The sequence below is a fragment of the Leucopleurus acutus genome (genome assembly GCF_964270905.1).
Source record: "Leucopleurus acutus genome assembly, chromosome: 19".
NCBI classification, from domain to species: Eukaryota; Metazoa; Chordata; class Mammalia; order Artiodactyla; family Delphinidae; genus Leucopleurus; species Leucopleurus acutus.
In genome coordinates, this window is record NC_139161.1 from 43,977,540 (window position 1) to 43,998,469 (window position 20,930).

At 42.7% G+C, this 20,930-nt stretch overlaps 1 protein-coding gene across 6 annotated transcripts in view; it reads right to left on the reverse strand.

The window, feature by feature from the left end:
• Window positions 1-8,776, reverse strand: part of NF1 (neurofibromin 1) — a 247,084-nt gene extending 238,308 nt beyond the window's left edge. For all 6 annotated transcript variants that reach the window (XM_082860520.1, XM_082860521.1, XM_082860522.1 and 3 more), the window contains exon 1: window positions 8,639-8,776. In XM_082860520.1, coding sequence (XP_082716646.1) covers window positions 8,639-8,698 — 60 coding nt within the window. In that variant the 5' untranslated portion in view covers window positions 8,699-8,776. The remainder of the gene's footprint in view (window positions 1-8,638) is intronic.
• Window positions 8,777-20,930: the final 12,154 nt, after the last annotated feature.

Consider the following 20,930-nt stretch of genomic DNA (forward strand, 5'->3'; position numbering starts at 1 on the left):
AAATCCAACAGAACAAGGCATTCAAACACTACCAAAGTTTAAAAGGTTGTCTCAAATTTAATCAAATCCTAAATGGAATGTTCTTAGAGTATGAAAAGCAACTTTATAAAACTTGACTGTAAAATGCCAGATAAGAGAATGAAATAAAAACATAATCTCATATTTATAATTATACATTCCTGTTGGTATGCTCACAAATTCTACTCTCTCACCTTCAGAATTCAACTCTCCTCACCTAAAAATCTGCAGTGAGTTATAAAATGTTATAAAGCTAAATAAAAGGGAACAATGTTACAACTTCTAACAGCCAAGAGAAGCTTTGATAAGGTGAAAAGAAGAATGATAAACAATGAAATCAGTATATAATGCTTAAAACATGTCTATATATACCGAACATAAAATAGATAGGTAGTGGGAAGCAGCTGCATAGCTCGGGGAGATCTGCTCGGTGCTTTGTGACCACCTAGAGGGGTGGGATAGGGAAGGTGGGAGGGAGGAAGACGAGAGGGGGAAGGGATATGGGAACATATGTGTGTGTGTGACTGATTCACTTTGTTATGAAGCAGAAACTAGCACACCATGTAAAGCAATTATACTCCAATAAAGATGTAAAAAAAAAAAACTTATGTCTAACCCATAACCAATCGAAAAAGATTTCCAGATACTCTTTTATGAACATAAAAGGTAAAACGTAACATGTCATTTTTGAGTGAAGAAGCAATAATACTTTCCTCACTCTACATATTTGTGCTATCTGTTCACAAAATTTAGGCCTTTTTTATAAAGCTCTATTTACTGAAAGTTACTGCTCTAAGGATTAAGACACCCACACTCTAGTTTAAACTCAATTAATTACATGTCATATGATTGTGAACAAGTTGCTTTGCCTCTCGTTTTTTTTCATGCATTATAGAAATAATAATAATCACCAAACTATTGATATAAAGAAAAGATAGAAAAAATACTGCACAGGATAATAATCATGGCAATACACTTTTATGATTATTTACAGCTTCCTTTCACATAAAAGAGTCACACCTAAGACACTAAACAAGCCCATGACGTAAGTAAGGCAGATATTATCCCCATTTTACAGATGAAAACAGAAAACTGAAGTTCAGAGAGGCTGACTTACCCAAGGTCACTCTGAAAACTGCACAGTCAAAAGCTCTTTCTCTTACTACATAGTATACTATGTGCCATCACAAATTTGAGGCAGTAAGAGTCATGCCCAAATGGGCATAGTCATGCCCAAATGACTATGAGAACTATCCAAGGAAAGCTGCCAATAATTAAACAGAAAAGGGTCGCTTGAGATTCTTATAGCCATAATTATCCACAAGGCCATTATCTGGATATAAAACTATGATTTAAAATAAGTTAAATAAAAGTCCTTTAAAGTAAATTTCTAGAAGTCCTGCTATTTACTAACTTAACTTCATGCCTCTTGCACTAGACACAACACCCTGCTTTGGGGGATGTGAAACGGAGGGGGTGAGGATTTCACCAGAAAAAGTTAAGTAAGTTCTCTGAAATCCAACAGGATAAGACACTCCAAACTATAAAATATGAATAGGGGCAGGCAACAGCTTGTAGACCGTAGTGGCAACCCTAAGCCAAATCACAAGAGTGCCAGGCTGTGGTTTAAAGAAAACATGCAATCTGTAAGTCTGCACCTCAAGTTATTGCTACAGCAAAGTGATTAGTACCATTTATAGCAAAAATACGTAAAGTTTAGAGGATAATTCCAATTTTTCATCATAACAGGATGGGATTCCATATGAGCTTGGGGCTTTCTTGTCTTAACAGTAGCCCTTCTGATGACATAATCAACGGCTCAAAAGCCACTCAGAGAACCAAAGAAGGTAACTACACATCTCAGGCATGTAACATTTGAAGTGGTCAAATATGCCACCGACAGCAGGCACCTGGAGAGAGTTTATTGGAGGCACTATCAATTCCAGTTATTTATATTCTACAACATTAAAATTTTCTTTAGCACAACCTCTGAGTGTGCTCTGTTTTCCTGAAGGCCCTACCACACAGTATGAAACAGAAATTTACAAATGGCTGAAACCTTGAACTTAATTCACAGTCACCACAATGTAAAAACACCTTAACTTTTCTATTCTTCAAGGTCAAAACAGACTTTGTCTCATCCCTCCCTCTCCACACCCAAGAAAATGGGGTATTCTAAAAGATGTCAGACGGAATAAGCCAATGCTTTTCATAAATCCAAGTCAATCCTCAGCAAAGGGCTTAAGATGCCCATATTCTACTTCAGTATTGATTCTAAGCCTTTTAACAGTTTAAGCTGACCACAAATCTCCCCTTCTACTTCTTCTATAGAACATTCTCCTTAAACTTCCTTTAAAAAATGAGCCTTCCTATAACTCCCATCCCTTGTCTTATATACATACAGACACACACAAAACCCCCAATGAAGAGTAGACTGAGGCCTAGTGAACACATGTGCAAAACACATTTTTAATACACTGCTCACCCTGAAAAGTATGTTGTTATAATGCAACAACAGAGAGTCTATATGGAACACCATAACAACAAATATGAAAATAAAACAAAAATGCCCCACAGCAGTCTGAGTAATTTAGAGAACAAAGATGCAAAACTAAGGCATGCTTACTATTATAGTATATCTCTAACCTTTTCTTTAAGGACAAAATTCTCCATGCTAATTACATCCAAAAAAAAAAAAAAAGGGGGCTTCCCTGGTGGCGCGGTGGTTGAGAGTCCGCCTGCCGATGCAGGGGACACGGGTTCGTGCCCCGGTCTGGGAGGATCCCACATGCCGCGGAGCGGCTGGGCCCGTGAGCCATGGCCACTGAGCCTGCGCGTCCGGAGCCTGTGCTCCGCAACGGGAGAGGCCGCGACAGTGAGAGGCCCGCGTACCACAAAAAAAAAAAAAAAAATTTAAGATTCTAATTTCCTATTGGTCAAAAATGTCAAAAACTGTAGAAATATTTAAAATCTAATATAACAATATTGCTGGCCCAAGTCACACACACCTTATGACATTTTTCTATTACACTTCCCAAACTTGAAGAGCTGTATATTATGTATGCCACAAATTAGATGATAAACAAGAAAACAGATCGATTATAGTCATCCTAAGGACCCTCTCAGTACCCTAAGTATTCGTCAGTGAATGCTAAAGTAAGGTATATATTGGCCAAGGTACATACAGGGGCATATCCAGAGACTAGTCAATCTCCTTTATTTAGTGAAAACATAATAATCAGTCAGCAGTGAAGAAAATGTATCAGTTTTACATCTGAATAATTTTAGTCTTTTCAAAGTGTTTCACATTCATTATCCTATCAGACCACTGCAAAAAATTTCCTTATGTAGAGACTTGCCACTACAAGTAAATGACAAATTCAAGATCACAAAGGTAGTTAATTGGATCTGAAACTTGATTTAAAAATGTTAGCTCTGTTGGAGGAAATATAAATATATACAAGTTCCTCCTTAAAGCTCTCTTTTCTTAAAAACCTATTCCTACTTAAAATATCACTTAACTTAGTAAGACCGAGGCTACCATAAACACTAAATTAAAATTCAGTTATTTACATTTAAAACAAAGCCAAAATTACCACTCTTTTTAGCCAGTCTACCTTTGAACCAGGAATCATATGAAAAACATTCCATCAATGACTCACTGTGTGCTTCTAACTGTGCTGGACCCTGGGGTGACTATTAGGGGAATTCTAACCATGGCTTCTTGCTTTTAAGAAAGTTTATACTCTATCTGATAAAAAGATAAAAGAAAACAATGCTAAACTATGTTCAACCTACCCTCCCAAAGGGAGACATGTTAAAGGGGGGTTCTGTAGAACCCCAGGTGACAAGCACACCAAGAAGTGAGGCTGCAGTGAGTTTAGTCTAAAAAGACTTCGTGGGAAAAATGAAGCTTGAGCTGCCCATTTAAGTGTGGACAGGAATTAAAAAAAGATAAAGGCGGAATTAAAGCATTTAGGCAGGGGCTGGTGTAAACAAAGGCTGAGAAGCAGGAATAAGCTTGACATACACAGAAGAGACTAAGCCAGCTTGCCTGGAACACAGGTGCACACTGAGGCATAATGAGAAAACGTTAGGTAAATTAAGTGGGGTCAGCTCCCGATAGACTGTTGCGGCATAGGTAGATGCTGTTAAAGTATTAAAATCATCGAATATTTAAACTGGAAAGAAATCGTACAGATTTTCTAGTCAATTCCAACAGATGAGGAAATCTAGGATCCACAGAGATCTAATGGCTAGCATAAAGACTGAGGCTGTAAATAGCAGAACAAAACTCAGACCCTCATTTAGGAACCGCAGTTCAACAATGGGCAGCATGGTATGATAGAGAAAGCACAAGGACTGATGAGAACATCAACATATAAGGATCTGCAAGCGTACATACAAGACAGTATTGTGTCTTGGGAATTCGAGGAGACTGATTTCCAGGGGTAACGGAACACCACAGAGGCATTACAGTTGATCAGAAAACCACTGTTTTGCCAGAAGAAATCACTTTCTGGAAAGAAGCAATCCAGAAGGAAAGAAGAGGCAGAAGCTAGTTTTCAGAGAGTTCTGAAGGATACAGGTGGATAAACAGTAGAGGCAGCAGGTATCTGGCAACAAAGGAAGAGGACGACTGATCTGCACACAGAAAGCTACAGGACCAAGTAAATGTTTAAAAGAAAAAAAATCTAAGTTTGAAGGTGAAAAGGAAGGCGCTCACATAAAGAAAGACTGAATTAGATGCTAGATAAGGTGGGGGGAGTGAGGGAACACAGAGAACTAATTGAGGACCAGTTGGAAATTGTTTTTAAAAGATGAGTTCCAGAATAAAGAATAAGCAATTTTTCTCACTCACCATAACACAGCCCTTGTCAAAAGAATATTCATTTTCAACTACTTATAAGGCCTTACAAACGCAGAACAAGCCTTAAGAACAAAGCTAAGGAGATTTTTTTTAAATCCAAAATGACTTCAAAGTTTTACAAATGTATCTGGCCAACTAACATGTAGCTTGTAACTTCAAAGACACTTGCCAATCATTTTATAACGTGAATTTTCTACCACATATTCGAAGGACATTCCGATTAGCGTTCAATTTACAACAACAAATATGCTACTATTAAAAATAAAAAATCAGGGTTTACTCTCTAATATGTTCTTTAAAATGTTATTTTTTGGCTTTTTATATACCATTTTTACTTGACCAGATATGGAAAATGTAAGTGCTTAAGTGAACTTAAGCAAATCATTTGGTGATATCTTCTCTCAATTTCTTAAAACAAAAACCTTCCTATGACCAGTTTTCCTATACTCCTTTCCAGGAACAAAGTCCTACAGAGACTGGTGGGGCGTATGGAGCTAGGTGAGGCATGTAAGAAGGTTCTCCCTCTCATTGTAAGCAACCTGGATAATGAGCCACGAATTAAAGCTGCACACCTAAAATTTGCCAATTTCAATTTAGAAACTTACCACTCAGCACCATAAAGGCAGGTTAAGAAGCAGCAGAAGATATAACTTATCCATTCAGCTTTCTAGCTGCCCACCTTCACAACTCCCATCCCTAATGAAGAAAGTACTTACTTTTTGTTTGTTTGTTTGTGCATGCGGGATCTTCCCTGACCAGGGATCAAACCCGCATGACCTGCAGTGGAAGTACGGGAGTCTTAACCACTGGACTGCCAGGGAAGTCCAGTACTTACTTTCAAATTGTTAAGAATTGTTCAACTTAGGCCATAAATATTAGGTTTAGTTGCAATACCAGCAGGTTACAGGAATTTTATTTTACCCACTTGGAAACAAGGACTTGAGCTCAAAATGTCAAGATGGAACACTACCACTTGCTTAAACTGGGTCTACTGCACCAAGCTGCTGAGCAATACCCATCAGAGTACAACACATAATCAACAGCGGCTAGTAATGCATTTCTACTTTAATCACCACAAATATTAGAAGTCCAACCAAAACATCAATTCAATCATAAATAGAGCTGCCATCTTTAGACCTGCACATGATCTCTGCCTCAACACATGCCTTAGCTATAATAAAAGGACGCAGCCCACCTACCCCTGGACCCAGTGAAACAAATTACAGTCAATATATCCAAAATTTAAAACTTTTAGACATAGTTGAAATGCTTAAGACTCTCATACAAATATCTCTCACTACATGCAGGTTGTTTTCCCCCCTAAATAAAAAGGTAAATTCTTCTCTCCTAACTATACTTTTGGATTATTAAAACAAATCCTATGGGATACTTATCAGAAAAAATATTCCTGATTGTCCAGCATCCAATGCTTTTCATACTGAGGCTCTTATTATTAGGTCTGCTATGTGACCTTGGAAAGTCATTTAACCACTCTGAGCCTTAGTTTTCTTGCTTTCCAATCTCAAGGTAAACTCTAATTTGAATTAAACGTTTATTACTTCTATAATAAGTTAATGTATATAAATGCCTTATGTTAAACACCGAAACTCTTATACTTTTACATCTCAAGGTCAGTGGGCTTTAAGCTTGTAAGAGAAAAATGTGAGGAATAATTTGTCCTATGGATCTTTCTCTTAATTACAACCTAAGGAATATATTTTTTTAATGCTTCTGTTTAAAATTCTTACATCCTTACTTTTTAACAGATGGTGGTGAGTTTGATTCCACAATATTCATAACAAAGCAAACAACAAAGCCTAAGGTCTTTTAACTCTGGGGACAAAAGGAAGGAAAAATTTACTTGCATTACTGGGCATATAATCAAAATCATTCCTCTTGTAAAATATAGAAACTATGTTTGTCATATGTGGCAGATAAGCCTAAAGATCAACAGGTAAGAAGTGAAGAAATAAAGTTTAAAAACTGGAAAATATTTTTAACTAAAAAAAACTTGGAAACTACAGTCGTGGTATGAATCTATCAAATTCCCGCACCCAGATTAAACTGTCCACACAGATCAGCTCTGGGGTTCTTCTGTGGGTCTTTTAAATCCTTTTTTTAAATTACACAGAGAAAGTCTTTTCTTTCAAGTTTTAAATCTAAGGCTCTATCAATAATACAATCCAATATATGCAGTAACATTTCACTTCCTCAAACAGATTAGTAGCACAGTCGTTCACATACTTTTTGGTCTGGAAGCATAAGGATGTGTGAAAGAACTTGAAGTCTCTGACAGCTTAATAATTCTATTTTATCTAACTAGTTTCTTCTCAAATTTCTTCTCAATTCCTCTGCCTATTCCCAAATATCTTTCAGATATAGGTCAGAAACACTATGAGTCCCATAAGAAAATGTTTATGGATCAAATAAAAGTGGAGCCCTCCCCCCATTCAGCTCCCATAATCAGTTTTATGATTATATCCAGTAAACAAAATAGATTGACTCAATCTCAAACAGTTCCCCCATCACAGGAAGCCCATGGTAGAACTGCAGCTGCAAAAAGCATCCCTTTAAACGATCCCCAACTACCTAAGCAACACAAAGTTAAACTAAATCCTACTGACAAAAGGCTCCGGGTGCATTCATTCAGATCAGCCCCAGGATTTAGAGTTGAAGCTCAGGGAATAAAAAGGCACCTCTCCAAGCTATGAAACTTTTTTTTTCCATCTCAAATATTCTCAATGAAAGTTCTCTTGTCAGCTAAGAGGTGAGAGTTTAAAAAAACAACAAAACACTAGCAGAATTAACGGCTTCAGGACCACTTCCCAGCTGTCTTTGCTCTCTGTTGTCAGTGGCTCAGATGCAGTTTCCCACTTTCCTTTCACTCTTCTCCCCTTAATCCCCAAGATTCCCACTATAGAAAGCAACATTCACATTCTCAGATCTCTGGCAGAAAATAAAGGGGGAAACTGCAACTACCAAGGAAGGGGGGAAAAAAAAAGAAAAATATTTCAGAAGCAGGAGGGAACCAGAACCATGGTTTCCACTGCAAACGGCAATGTAAAAGCCAGTCTTGTCTTATCAGGGTATGGGGGGACGCCCGTGTGGGGCATCAGAAAGACGTGCAGAGTGTGTGCGCTCGGAGCTCTCGGGGCGGGCTGAGACGACGGAGCAGAAAGTAACAAAACCTGTGCTTTCCCTGCTTTCTTCCACTCTTCCCCCTCCAAGAGAGGAAGCTGAAGAAACTGGGGGAGGGGCGGGATGTTATCGTTCTCCCATTGGGGGTACAGAAGACGGGCCTTGGGGTTCCTTCAGTTACTCACCCCCAGTTAGGAGATCCACTGAGGGAAGAGGAAACCCCTAAATGTTACCCACCTCCGTTCACAAAAAAATAGTAAGGGGGGGATGATTAAATCCACATGCAGAGCCCCTGGAAGCGTCCCCAGGTCACTCATCCCTATTAGCAAGCGGAAGGGCTAGGATAAAGGGGATGGAGGGTCGGAGGGGTGGTCAGGGAAAAGGCCCCACCCCCGACTTAGGAGGGAAGGGGAGCTCGAGCCACCAGCTGTCCCTTCCTTGCCGCACCTCCCCCCTAGGCCACCCCCAATTATCCCCCCAGTCTTTCCTCTAGAGCCCGAGGCGGCCGCGGGGGAGGCGGCCGCGGGGGAGGCGGCCGCTCCTTCCTCCCCTCACCCACTCCGTCCCCACCCCCGCTCCGTCCCCACCTCCCGCCGGCCAAGGGCCCGTTACCTGCTCGTCGAAGCGGCTGACCACGGCCTGGACCCATTCCACCGGCCTGTGCGCGGCCATGTCCTCCCCGCGGCCGGGGGGCGGCGGAGGGACCGGGCGGCCGGCGCCCAGGGCCGGGAAGAGGGCGGGGAGCGGGGGCTGAGGTGAGGGGAGAGGCGAAGAGAGGGTCTGAGGAGTGCAGGCGCCGAACGTTCCCACGGGGGTGGGGATGGGTGGCCGGCGCCCGGCCGGGAGGGGGAGAGGGGAAGGGGGCGTTGGCGAGGAGGCTGGGGGGAGGGGGACGGGGGAGGGGGACTCGGGGAGGGGAGGGGGCCTCTTGGTCGCTCTCCCCACTAGCGCCGTCTCCCCACAGCCATCACAGTCCGAGACGCCGCCATGACACCCCACCGGAAGTGGGATCCTTTCCACGGCCCGGGGAGAGGGAGAGCGAGCGAGCTCGAGATTGAGAGCGCGGCTGGGAAAGGGGAGGGGGAAGCGAGAGGAAAGGGGGCCTGCAGCGCATGCGCCCGCTCCGGCCGGTTTCATTAATGAAAAAGCGAGTCCTCCTGGAGGTGACGTCACCTAACTCCTCCGGGCCCCGAGGCGCGCGTCCTTCTACGCCGCCGGGCTCACCTCGACTCGGACTCTGGTGGTAGCCGGAGAGAGTCTGAGCTGACCCGGGAGCATCCGCTCGCATCCCACCAACACCTCAGACTCCCCGTCCCCCGCCAGCCTCCGAGTTTGGATTGCTCCCCGGGTTGGAAGTTAGGGCGCCCTGAGGCTAGCATTTCTCCCTGCACACAGATCTCTGCCGCTGATTTCTGGGGAGCTATGCTCTGCCTTAAGCTCTCTCAAAAAATAAAGCACACAACCTCAGGTTTCCAGGTTCTTCGTAGCTACTATAGCCTGCTGAGTAACAGGAAAAAGTAAGGCCAAGGGAGATTCGGTGATTTTTTTCTTTTTAAACGTTCTCTTAAATCCCAATGCTAGACCCAATGGCAAAGTACTCAGACTCCGGAATCCCAGTCGACTTCCTCTGCTGAACTGATAGGCACCCGAGTTAATAAAACTTTTGCTTAGTTGATAATAGAAAGATTCAAGTTTCACCACCCTCAAAAAGCCTTTAAGGGCTTGGCATACGTTATTAATTCAACACATTCATCCTCTCATTTAACTCTTTCAACGAGGCTTTCCAATAGGCATCATTACCCTCATGTAATGAGGCTGGGTCACAAGAGGTTCTGTGACTTGGCTGAAGTCATAGAGTTGGTTGGTAGGTGTCAGAGTCAGGATGCAAACCCAGGTGGTTTGACCCCAAAGACAATAGAGACAGATTGTGGCTCTTCTGAAACAAAGGCGTTTTCTGTGCCCCCAATACCAGAGTTGAAATGATTTCGTGTGGAATTGGGTCATGATGGTTTTCCAGGTTTACATCCAAAACAATGGATGATCTATCTATATCTAACGTGAACTTTGGAATGTGTTCTTTTTAATTTCATCTTCCTCAATACACTTTACTTAGGCTAATGTTAAAGTGAGTTTACACATTCTGAGCACATACTAATTAAGAGCCAGTGAGGCCACACAGCAGGTTACTAACTGGGTGACAAGGTAGAGCAAAACCAGAATTTTAATTTTACCACAGAAAACCCACAAAGCCAATAGCACTTCTACAGAGAGATATATCTGTGAGAGAAGTTTCCAGTCTCTGCCGGCTGGTGATTGTCCAAAATACATATTAAGTTAATTAATATTTCATTCCAATAGAACAAGAGGACAGAGTCTGGATGGTTCTTTTGTCCATTCTTTAAGGATGCAACATGAATACTGACTAATTTCTTTTAGATGATGTCAGAAATGATGCTGACAGTGTTGAAGAAAAGGATGAATATTAAACCAATGTCCATCTATGCCTTCCCCAATTAGGACCCCCCAAAAGGCTCTCATTCATATGCCCACGAAGGATCCCAGGGCCTCTACTTCGGGGCCGAACTTCCAGACCCACAATCTATCTTTCCTTTTCTCATACTTCCTCTGAAAGTCCCTAATTACTTCCCTGTTGGCATGGCTTTTTGCCTGTCCATTCCTCTCATTTTTGCTAGACTGGACGTAACTGCCCAAACTCTTGGCTCCCTTGCCTCCAGTGACATTTCACTGCCAAGGTCCCTCTGTGCTTCCCTTTCCTCTCCTTCTCTGGTTCCCCTAATTCCCCATTCCTCTCTAACTCTATGGTAAGACACCCAAACTTCAGGCCTTTGCCCTCTGCTCATCTTGCTTTACGCAGGCTCCAGCCAGCATGTCATTAATTTATCCTAATCAGCACTTGTTGTCCCGGGGCCTCCCCTGAGTGCCAAGCCACTCATTACAACTGGAGGTCTAGACGTCACTCCAAACCTCCTCTCCATTCAAATTCATTCAATTCCACTAAACCAATATTAAGTGCCCAAACACCTATTATATATATCATGCACAGTATAGCAGGAATTCTAAACAAAAATGCCAAAGAAGTTCAGAAATTCACACATAGAGACGGGTGAACTATGGAACACATCCCCTCACATAAAGGAGCAGCTGTCACTCAACTCCAGTCAATTCCTGCCCTGCAGGAATGTTGACACAGTGTTGCTAGATCTTCCATCACTCAAGACAAGCAGGAGCTCTGAACTTACATATAAAACTCTTCCAATTTTTACACACTGGCAGCCAATTCACAGTTTTTTAAACACTGTGCAGCCAAACAAAATACGTCTGCTATCTGAACTTAGCCCATGGAGCACCAGTTTGACTAGCTCTGGTCTAATAGGAAGACATGGCCTTCAGAGTAAAACAGAATTTTGTGTCCTAACATCCCCCATTCTGCACCGTCCTGCACAAGAGGGTTTAGGGGAACTACTAGTGTTTGATATAGTTTGAAATGCATCTCTTTCCTTCATCTTCTGTTTCTTGGTCAGGCAACAATCTGCCAATCTTTTCCTTCAAGCTCTTCAAGAGGAGCATCCCCTCTATTCTCTTCTCTCTCCCACCTCCAGCATGCCAAGGAGCAGGCAACTTCTTAGGACCGAGGCGCCCATTTCCCCAGCCCTGGAAGTGTTGGTGGCCAACAGCGCTCAACAGAATCCCTTTCCGGGAATTGCCCTCTTTCAAACAACTGCCTGGAACAGGTCACACCGTTGCCCAGGGGAGCCCGCACAAATGACCAGGAGATGCAGCCTCAGGGTGAGACCACCCTGGAGGGCCCTTCCCACTCCAGAGTCCCCTTAAGGGATCAGCTCCCAAGGGGTCAGCTGAGGCCTCAGCAGTGACTGCATTTAGTCCAGCTTCTCTTTCTACTGAATCCTACCCCTATACGGGGGAAATAGCAATTTAAGAACTATGGGATTGGATAGCTATCGATGCAGTAAATCTAAGCTTCAGGAAAAGACAATGCAAAGTTGAGGGTGATTAATCACCAACTAAAGGCTTAGGATGAAAGCTAGAGTGCCTCCTTAGCAGCATATAAATGAGGTGGGGGAGGGGGAGGAGGCAGAAAAAGCGGGGGATCAGGCCCATGACTGAATTAGCAGCTTAGGAGAACTCCCAAAAGGTTGACTTCTCAGCTCTGGGAAGTGTGCAATGCCAAGATCAGGGCTGTAGCCAGGAAGCAGAGGGGTCCTGACACTTCGGATGGGGTATCTGGGTAAAGGCACTGAGACACCTTAAAATCCCACATCACCCTGAGCGCTGGGTTTGTAGAAGTGCCCTGCCCCCTGCTTGAAAATGAAGTCTCTACCCTGCAAGGCTCTCAGGATCTACCTGTACATTTCCTACCAGACCAATAACTAAAGCCAAGTCACAAAATAACCCCACTGAGGAATTGCTGGACCTGCCAAAGGAGGAGAGGTACTATGCAACCGGAAAGAGCTAAAGGACCTAGCTAACGTATATACACTTGCAGAAGCTGGGAGTATATGTGTGGGATCAAGTCCCCAGGGTGCTGAATTGGGGAGGAAAGAGGACAGCATAACACCAGACAAAGCAGAATTTACTGACATGAGCATATTCCCGTTCTACAGTATTTACATCCTGGCAAGGAATCCAGGAGATAGTGCTAACAGGTTGCTGGGATGGTTCTAGGAAGCTTGGAGAAAGCAGTGGTCCACCTTAGGTGAAACAGAAAGGCTGGAGCTGTCATGGAAGACGACAGAAGAAGGGAGCAAAAGACGCAGGGAAGTGGGCAGGCTAGAGGGATATACCACGTACATCCCACCAACTGACTACGTTCTGCCACTTAGCACAAGCCAACAAGGAATGCACTAGGGGAAGGGACATCAGCCTCACTACTACACCCCTCTCTGCAGGCCTGGGCTGATGACGGAAGATACTGTTACAGAGCTAGGCTTCCTGATAACAACAGGCCTGACAGGATCCTGAAGAAATGGAGACCAAGTGGCAGCGCTTAACCAACAGAATTAAGTGGCATTGTTAAGAGTGGCAACCAAGGGGACATGACCCACAGAGAGCTATGGAGATAGTTAATAGAACACTGTGTACCTAAAGGAAACTGAGATGGGCAGCCAACCAGGGTTCATCATGTACACTTTTTTTTTTGAAGTATAGTTGATTCACAATATTGTGTTAGTTTCAGGTATACAGCAAAGGTGATACAGTTACATATATTTTTTTCAAATTACTTTCCGTTATAGGTTATTACAAGATATTGAATATTGTTCCCTGTGTTATTCAGTAATGCCTGTTGTTTATTTTATACATAGTGGTGTGTATCTGTTAATCCCATACTCCTAATTTATCCTTCTCCCAGCCCTTTCCCCTTTGGTAACCATAAGTTTGTTTTCTTTTTTCTTTTGTGTGTGTGTGGTTGCGTTGGGTCTTCATTGCTGTGCGTGGGCTTTCTCTAGTTGAGGCGAGCGGGGGCTACTGTTCGTTGCAGTGCGCGGGCTTCTCACTGCAGTGGCTTCTCCTGTTGCAGAGCACAGGCTCTACGTGTGCAGTCTTAGTAGTTGTGGCACGCAGGCTTAGTTGCTCCACAGCATGTGGGATCTTCCCGGACCAGGGATCGAACCCGTGTCCCCTGCATTGGCAGGCAGATTCTTAACCACTGCGCCACCAGGGAAGTCCCTAAATTTGTTTTCTATGTCTGTGAGTCTGTTTCTGTTTTGTAAATAGATTCATTTGTATTATTTTTTAGATTCCACGTATGAGTGGTTATAATATTTGTCTTTGTCTGACTTACTTCACTTAGTATGATATTCTCTAGGTCCATCCATGTTGCTGCAAATGGCAATATTTCATTCTTTTTTATGGCTTAGTAGTATTCCGTGTGTGTGTGTGTGTGTGTGTGTGTGTGTGTGTGTGTGTGTGTGTGTTTATTTATATATACCACATCTTCTTTATCCATTCATCTGTCAATGGACATTTAGGTTGCTTCCATATCTTGGCTATTGTAACTAATGCTGCTATGAACACTCAAATTAGAGTTTTCATCTTTTCCAGGTATATGCCCAGGAGTGGGATTGCTGGATCACATGGTAGCTCTATTTTTAGCTTTTTAAGGCACCTACATACTGTTTTGCATAGTGGCTGCCCCAATTTTGTGTACACCTTTTAAAACTCAAGGATGAATGAGGAGGAGGCTGAGGGAAGCTGCTGCAATAAAAAGTCACAATCCTCTGCCTGGTTTCTGGACCTCAGCCAATGTGCAGACCCAGAACCTAATGACTAAAGAAGACTGGATTTCCAGTAAGTGCATATGGTAATGAGTCCTCTGGTCCTCCCTGAATGTATAATTAGAATAGACATACTTGGTAGTTAGCAGAAGCCCCACATTAGTTCCTTGGCCTGTGGGATGAGTAGTTATAGTGGGGAAGGCCAAGTGGAAGCTTCTGAAACTGGCCCGCACCAATCTATCCAAGATTCTCAATTAAAAAAACAAAACTAAACTAAACCCTGCATCCCCTGGGGGAATGCAGAGATTAGAGTGCACTTAGAGAGTAGCCACAATGGTAGAGATGGAGACTATGCATGTGTCCGACAGCACGGGCTCTTGCTCACCAAGGCTGACTGCGCTACTGTTGCCTCCAAGTGCCCAAGCTGCCAGCAACAGAGAGCAAAACTGAGTCCCCACTACGACACCATCTCTCAAAGGAAACCAACCAGCCAGTTGATGGCAAATTGACTTCCTGCATCCTAGAAGGAACAGTAATTTATCTTGACTAGAATAGATACACATTCTGGGTATGGGTTTGCTTTTCCTGCCCTCAGGTTGGTTGGTTGGTTTCTTTGTTTTTAGCCAGCACCACCATCTAAGGGTCTACAGAATAGTTGATCCACTTACAAGGATCCTACATAACAGAGCAGTGGACCAAAGAAACCTTGCTACAATAAAAGAGGTGTGTAAAGCGGTGGATACATGACCATATATCTATCGGTCCTATAACATACCCCACTGGCCAGAAACTGCCAGTCCAACAGAGTAATGGAATGGCCATTTGAAGGCACAACTGAGGTCCAGATTAGAGACGATACACTGAGAGGATGGGGCACCATCCTCCAGGACAAATAATGCACCCTAATCAAAGACCATTATGTACTGCTATGTCCCCAATAGGTAGGATTCGTGGATCTGAGAGCTGAGGGGTAGAAGGAGTGGTCCTGCTTCACATCAACCCTAGTGATCCATTTGGGGAGTTTGTGTTTCCCATCCCCACAACTCTGGGCTCTGTAGGACTAGAGATCCTTGTTCCCAAAGGGAGAACACTTCCACCAGGGGACCCAGCAATAGTCCCATTAAACTTCAAGCTATGCCTGCCTCCCAGTCACTTTGGGCTGTTCGTACTAAGACACTAGCAGGCAAGGAAAGAAGTCACATCTTCAGGGATAATGGACCCTGATCATGAGGAAGAGGTAGAGCTGCTATTACACAACAGGGGGCAGAGTAGAATATGTCTGGCAATCTACAGGGACGTCTCTTGGTATTCCCTTGTTCAGTTATGATGGTAAATAGACAACTACGGCAGCCACATCTGAAAAGGATGTGGTGACTAGGGGCTCAGACCCTCTCAGGGATGTGTGTTTGGGTCATCCTACCATGAAAGCCACTGAGAGTAGCATAGATGCTACCTTAGGGCCAGGGGACTCCAGAAAGGCAAGGGAAGGGAGATGATCAGTGTGGTCTTAAGACCAGTGACAGCGGTGAGGGCTATAATTCATCCTACTAACTATACTCTTGTAAATTTCCCCCAGAAAAGAGACCAACCAGAATCTGTAGGAACTATTCCCAGAACTTATATGAAGAAAGTGGATTTGAATAGTGCAAGGGTTTGACAATAGTGGACGCCATGGTATCCACTTCAGGACTGAAGCCCTCGTTCCCCACCCCTACCCCTGCTGCTGGGAGGGTTAGTAGCTGATGGCTGTCTGAGGCCCTACAGAGAAATTACCACCAGTTGAAGAGAACTACCTTGCCCAAGGCCAAACCCCCTCCCTATGAGAACCCACTTCCAGTTTAGGGGACCCCCACTTCTAAAGGCCTGGCCCTTGAGATCTTTGCCTCCAGGTGGGATTACACTGATGGACCTTCTCAACTCCAAAGCTCCTCATGGGATTGGCCAAACCCTTTGTTGCAACTATGTCTTAGCTCCACTTCTTCTGGCCAATCCTGCTTTCTTGCTCCCCGACAGGTATTAATCCTGAAGGCACTTCACAGTGAACTTCCTGTCTACAAATGTCCATCTCAAAGTCAGTTTCTACCTGAGACATCAGAGTTCAAATGACAGCACTACCTCTTACTCTCTTACTAACTACGTGACCTTGGCAAGTTAATTCATCTCTCTAAGCGTCACTTTCCACATCTATACAGGGGATGATAATAAAAGTACCTGCTTTGTAGGCTGTAATGAGAGTTAAATAATACTTATAAAGGGCTTGGCACAGTGCCTGTCATCCAGTAGGTATTTCCCAGTTGAGGAGACGAGCCCCCAAAAAGCTGGAATAACAAAGATCCAGTTTGACTCCTGAAAGAAAGAAGAGAATAGTAGTGGAAAGAGAGGGGGTGATGAGAGGGGAGTTTATATGTGTACCTGTGTGTTAGCAGAGGTTCAGGGAGCATTTCGGTGGAGAGAAATACAGCACACGCCGCCAGCTGCCTAACCATCATTCTTTCCTTTCTCCCCCATTTTTGTTCTTAGGGGACAATGTGCCTACTTTAAAAAAACAAACAAACAAAAATCCTTACCTTTCCAGACTCTCTTTCTGCTATGGATAGCCAATTGACCCAATACTCCCAATGAGATATAAGCAGAACTCCAAGGGGTGGAGTTTCTAAAAAACTATTATTTTCCTGAATTTAAAGAAAAAAGAAAAATAAGAAGACAGACTCAGCTGACATGCATGAAGCTTTTGTCATTTGCTTTTCATTCCTCTCCTTCTTCCTGCTGAGAACACAGATTCAAAGCCTTGAGGTGAAGCAACCACTTTGCAAAAGATGAAAACTAAAGGGAACTGTGGTCCCGGACACTTCCTCAAGCAGTGATACCAGCCCTGAACTGCCTACCCCTGGAATTCTGGTTACACATGGAAAATAAAACCTCCATTTAGTTACACAGGTGCATACAGGTGTCATTACATGCAGCTGTATGCAACCCCAACTGACACCAGTGGGTATTAAGAAATGGAAAGAGGGGCTTCCCTGGTGGTGCAGTGGTTAACAATCCACCTGCCAATGCAGGGGACACGGGTTCGAGCCCTGGTCCGGGAAGATCCCACATGCTGCGGAGCAACTAAGTCCGTGCGCCACGACTACTGAGCCCCCGCACCTAGGGCCCATGCTCTGCAACAAGAGAAGCCACCGCAATGAGAAGCCCGTGCGCCGCAACGAAGAGCAGCCCCGGCTCGCAGCAACTAGAGAAAGCCCACGTGCAGCAACCAAGACCCAACGCAGCCAAATATAAATTAATTAATTAATTTACAAAAAAAAAAAAGAAAGAAATGGAAAGAGAGAGGGCTTAGCAGCTGCTGATTGGAGACCAGGGGAATTGACCGAGAGTGACTTTCTCAAGTGTTACTTTGAGTTGTAAATTGAAGAAGGTACATTGGAATTACCTTTCACTTTTGGTTTCTGGATTCTTTTTCTGAATACAATACCACTCCAAAACTGGGCCATGTGAAGCCTAGGACTTTTTTGAGTTATTTATTGATCAATAAATATGACATCAGGAGTAGCAGTTGTATCATTAGAACTATTTAAACACTGTAATAGGAACAGCAGGGGCTGGGGAAGAGCCCACAAAGGGAAATGAGAGATAGAAATTGACTCTATTATGCCTTCACTCGTTTTATCTGGGCCTGAAATAATTTTTCTTCTGTTTACCCTTTCAAACCCACCTGAGCCAGACAGAGAAAGACAAATACTGTATGGTATCACTTACATGTGGAATCTAAAAGAAAACGTCAAACTCATAGAAACAGAGAGTAAACTGATGGTTGCCAGGGGCTGGGGAGTGGGGGAAGAGGGGAGATGGTGGTCAAAGGGCACAAACTTTCAGTTATAAGATGAATATGTTCTGAGGATCTAATGTACAGCATGGTGACTGTCATTAATAATACTGTATTGTGTATTTGAAATTACTAAGAGAGTAGATCTTAAGCATTCTCACCAAAAATAAAAAAGACAAAAAATGGTGAGTTGATGGATGAGTTAATTAACTTGATTGTGGTAATCATTTCACAATGTATAAGTATTGCAAATTATCACATTATATACTTTAAATAGATTGCAATTTTATTCGTCAATTATACCTCAATAAAGTTGGAGGGGGAGGGGGAAGCCTATCTTATGCCCCCATGGCTGAACGTTCCCTGGCCACCCCAGTCCTTACTCCCTTGACCTTTAAAGCACTTGTAGTCATCTTGTCTTCATCTCAGGTTGTGCTAGACTTCTAGCTCCTAGCAATACCAAACCACAGGAGAACCATAATAAATTTGTTTTGAATGATGAATCAAAGGGGAGCAGATGGAAACAATTAATTACTGGCTAACTGTTATCAACTGTCTAGGTAACAAAAGCTACTACGAATACTCATCCTATATGAGTGTTCTGGTCTAGTCATTAAAAGGTGAGTTATAGACAACCAAGAAAGAAATGTTTTTCCTTCAGTCTTTGGTGCTATAATTAGTCTCCCAAACTTTCATTTCAGAGAATTCTGCTTCTATCATTCATTTCTTCATTCATTCATGAGTGTCTATGGCAGCTAAGTGTTAATAGGACTTGTAATAGATGACTCAACCCTTGCCCTGAGGAAGTCTAGTTGTGAAAGATGACAGCTCTCTAAACAATTATCCCAACTTTCTAGTATCATGTAATAATAGAAGCTTCCTTTCAAGAAGTGATTACAAGATGTCAGGTACTATGCACTTATATATAATACTAGGCACTTATATACAATACTAGGCACTTATATACAGTATCATTTTAAAAGTTTATACAAGCATATGAGGTGCTATTCCTAGCCCCATTTTACAGGTAAGAAACAGAAGGTCAAAAAGATTTAGTAACATGTTCAGGGCACCCAGCTAGTGTGTGATGAGGCTGGTAGTTAAATCCAGCTCTGACAGCCATGCAGGGCCACTCTCGTAACCATCATACAGCATTGTCCACAGAAGGCTTCTTGGAATCCTCATCTCTTCATACGTTCCATGACTAGAGGAATTTGAGAAACGCTATGCACTATGGGCCCTTAAGGTCAATTCACAGGGTCATTTTGCTTTATAATGTAATAGTTTAGGCCCATGGTACTCAAACTTTTTTGAAGGCGTATTTCTATCACTAAAAAAAATTTAAGCACTCATGCCCAGTAGAGGCTTATTTATTTACTTAAACATTCTACACATATTCTAAACTATTCTGTTTTATTTAGTAATATATTACTTTTTGTTCTCACTCAAATGTCTAATAGTAGCAATATTATTAATGATATTTAATATACTGTTATAATATATTATAAATCATAAAATATTATGAATGTTGTTTATCATAATATTTTTACCAAGAGCATCGTGATGGGACTTTTTTCATCATCTTGATTTATTGATCTTTTCAAAGTTCTGGCTCTAAAGGTCAGTTTATTTTGTTACTTCTTTAATGGCTACCCTCACTTACAAGTTTCCTCTAATGATATTAGTTTTTCAGCCCTAGTCACTAACTCTGCAAGGGTGCTGCTACTCTTGTAATGCAGTTAGTGTATTTCCATTTTCCCTGAGGTCACTCAGTTGTTTTTCTAAACTAACAAATGGATTCAAAATCCCCTGAAACATGCACTTCTTACTTTAAATTAGAAATTTTGACTTCCGAATTTAAAAGTGTGCAGCTATGAGCACTTTTGTGAGTGCACACTGATGTTTTTTAGGAACAAACCACATAACTACAAAATATTTAAAGATCTGTTTTCCAAATGCCCTCTCCATAGCATGTTTCTTCAGGAAAGGAGTTAGTCTCTCTTGCCATCATTGTCAGATAACACCTTTATCTTGTGTGAGTGCATGTGTGTGTTGGTGTGTGTGTGTGTGTGTGTCTGTTTTTTAATACTTAGAGTGCTACTGACAGCCTCTGGCCTTCACAGGAAAGCTCCTTATAGTCCCAATGTACAAAAGATTGTTGTTACCCAAGTACAAAGACGTACTTATGTCCCTAGCCTTGGATCTCAGAAAAGAGTACATTCTTTATCATCTGTGGAAGTCTAAGATAAGGGTTTATCTTCGCCTCTACCTATGTAATTCCAAATGCAGGAATAATTTCGTACTCGTCAGGTTCTCGGTTGCACACATCAGAAGCAACCTGCAGTTTACCTGAACAGAAAGAGAAAGTACTGGAAAGATACTGGTGGGTCATAGAATGGGTGCGGAGGCTGAGTGACAGGCCCCAGGAAACAGGCAGGAACCAATGGAAGTGAGTCAGCAGGAAACCCAGCCAAAGACGTGACACAGGAATATTACTCACGGCCACAGGCACTGCTGTGAGTGCTCTCTAAGGGCTCCTGTGTCTTTGCATCACCATCCCTCCGTAGCCATCTTTCCCTGCTGGAGCATCCTGTTGGCTGAGCCAGGAAGCAGGACAGGGACTATCTGACCTCTCTGAGCTTCCGCTGCAGGCAGGGATCCTCCCTTCAAGACCTTCCAAAAATGGAATTCCAACTAAAAGGGAATGAGATTTAGGTGCTGCATAGGCAAAAAAAAAAAAAAAAAAAAAAAATCACAATTTGGAAATATCTGAAAAAAGGACTAATTTTTATCTTTTTCCAGTTTTAATTGAGAGACCTGGTAG